The sequence below is a fragment of the Eptatretus burgeri genome, chromosome 14 (genome assembly GCF_056783735.1).
Source record: "Eptatretus burgeri isolate ZD-2024b chromosome 14, Ebu_testis_v1, whole genome shotgun sequence".
Lineage (NCBI taxonomy): Eukaryota > Metazoa > Chordata > Myxini > Myxiniformes > Myxinidae > Eptatretus > Eptatretus burgeri.
The window spans coordinates 26,690,564-26,693,063 of NC_140974.1; the positions used below are offsets into that span (position 1 = coordinate 26,690,564).

General features: G+C 39.6%; 1 protein-coding gene across 3 annotated transcripts in view; it reads right to left on the reverse strand.

Moving 5' to 3' along the window:
• Positions 1-2,500, reverse strand: part of LOC147012842 (dedicator of cytokinesis protein 9-like) — a 230,821-nt gene that overhangs the window by 182,247 nt on the left and 46,074 nt on the right. For all 3 annotated transcript variants that reach the window (XR_015051080.1, XM_085854116.1, XM_085854117.1), the window contains exons 3-5: positions 1,239-1,355; positions 854-943; positions 517-599 (exon numbers count right to left, since the gene is read on the reverse strand). Coding sequence is in view for 2 of the 3 variants with exons in the window: in XM_085854116.1 (XP_085710242.1) it covers positions 517-599; positions 854-943; positions 1,239-1,355 (290 nt within the window). In the remaining variant the exon portion in view is untranslated. The remainder of the gene's footprint in view (positions 1-516; positions 600-853; positions 944-1,238; positions 1,356-2,500) is intronic.

Sequence of the window (2,500 nt, forward strand, 5' to 3'; positions counted from 1 at the left end):
GGATGGGAGGAAACATTGAAACTAGCAAGTAAGATTGTCGGGTCAGGAAAGGTTAATGGGGGGTAATAAAGATCATGGGTCAGCAATGGGGATGATAAGAGCTATGGTGATGAACTACTTGCTTGAAGTCTAAGATGGAAGAGTGAGACAGAACAGCCTCTGGAAAGTAGTTCCATATACGAGAGAAGCGAAGAGTAGAAGAGTTAAGGTGTGCAGTAAGCATGGATTTTGGAACCTTAACCAGGAGAGGTTGTATTCCAGTCCATACTTGCACCAAATTTGGTTGAAATCCCTTTATTGGTTTACAATATATCATGGCAACAAAAATCCAAAAACCTTCAGAGGGACAACCTGAAAACATAATGCTTCTGGCCTTCGGCTGCGGAAGCACAAAAATGTGTTGAGAAATGACGAAAAGAACATGATTGAGAGACTGGCGAGTCAAAGGAAGACAGTTGGAGAGACTGGAATATTATGAGATGAGTAAACACCAACCTTAAAAAAAAACCAACTTACTTTGGTAAATGTTGAAAGTCTCCAGAATAATCTTTGTAGTTGTAGCAGACAAGATTTTCAGGTGAATTATAAGTCTTCAGACACTGAAACAGGAGCGTGGGTCTGAATGATCAAAACTTTTTTTTTTACCGAGTTAGTGTAAAGCTTGTTCGAAGGCCGAGACGAAACTTTGCTATTTCTCGTGAGGAATCCAAATTAATTAAAGGTCACATTGGACTGGGTATTAGAGAAACATTTATATACATTGGGAGGTAATGATGTTAAAATTTCAAAAGGTACGATTGAGTGGATTACCAGGATTACAAAAGAAACAGGAATCATCATCGTGGATCATTACCTCTTCGACCAAGAGGTTTCCACTCTCCTTCTCCGACGTGCCTTCTGGGAAGCACGTTGCTGCTCTGTTCTGCCGAGATTTACTTTGCACCTGAAGGCAAACGATACAGAAAGTGTGTAATGCATCTAAACGAGATTCTCTTATCATACGGAAACAAATGTCTACCCATTCATGTTGCGGCATCCTATGCTGCTTTGCAACGAACATTTCGTTTTTGGAAAACTCAACCAGATAATATTTTTTGATGTTTGACTTTTGTCATTGAACCTGTAAAATTATACAAGCCTTCAAGTTGGCAGCTTGCTTAAAAGTTGACGAAAGGGTGAGTTTACAGGATAGATAGATAGAAGTATGACAGAGAAGCTGCCGGTGAAAATAAACCTACAGAGATGTCATCAGGTGGAAACTCCAGCAGATCCACCAAGGGATCTTCCTTTATTTGTAGCTTCAACTCCTCCAAAATGGCTTCATAGTCTGGGACCTCAACGTGCCAGGGCAGTGGCTGCAGTAAAGATGAACATAGTTATGAATGGACAAGCATGACTATCCTTAACACAATGAGCAATTGATGACCAGATCATTGTGAAATGGGATTTTTTTGAGGGCTGATTTACATTGTATCGGGAATCATTTTTACGATCGAGTAATATTTGAGACTATAGTATTTCAGTTTTCTTCATAAAAGCTTACATGGAATTTAAAAAGGTTTCGAGGGACGTGATGAATGAGGCTCTCTTAGAATGATGTATGGTGAGTACTTAATGCTCAAATTTGCAATGGTTTGAAGACAAGAGTGAGTAATCAACACACAGAGCTTAAGGACGTGACTGAGAAGACAAAAGTAGTAAATGTAGTCCCGATGGATCGGAGCATTAAAGGTACAACTGAAGAATCGGTGCATTTCACAGTCACAGTGATTGCAGCTCATAGCATCACCTGTTGGAGGGAAACCCCATGATCAACAAGGCCCAGAAATAAAGCTACAGGTTATGAAAATGGCCAGTTTGTGCTGGAGATTTTGTGCACGTACACGCTGATACTTTATCATTGAAAATTCCGCAGGTTACGTGCGTGCTTAAGTGTTTTTGCTGTATGATTGTATTATCTTATTGATTCAACATAAATTTAGTTTATCTTTCTTTTGGATGTATAATATATATTTTCTATAAAAATTCCATTGAATTTATGCATATGTAATGCATTTTATGGGGGCAAAGGGAGGCTGTGGAACGTAACTCACGTATTTTATCTATTGATTATGGGGAAAATTGATTCCGTTAATGTTGTTTCCGTTAACGTGTTTTACAAGAACATACCCACGACGTTAAGCAAGGACTGGGAGTAATTCGTCCTCGTCACACAGCCAACCTGTCCAACAAGTTTTGACTGAATCCGTCTATAACTTTTAGAGATATCGTGCTATACTGTACTGTCGGAATGTGCTGTTCACGGGGGATATGTTCCTGGAAAATGCCGCGAATGTCGAATCCGCAAATGTCAGAGCATTGTTTCAATGGGAAAAGGACGATAGGTTCCCGGCGGTTCGTCATTCATAAGGGAAAAATAAAAAAATCCCGTGAGAAACCGGGAAAATGCTCGCGAATATTCCTACAAAAAACACCGCAAAAACGTGAAAAAAAAACGTGA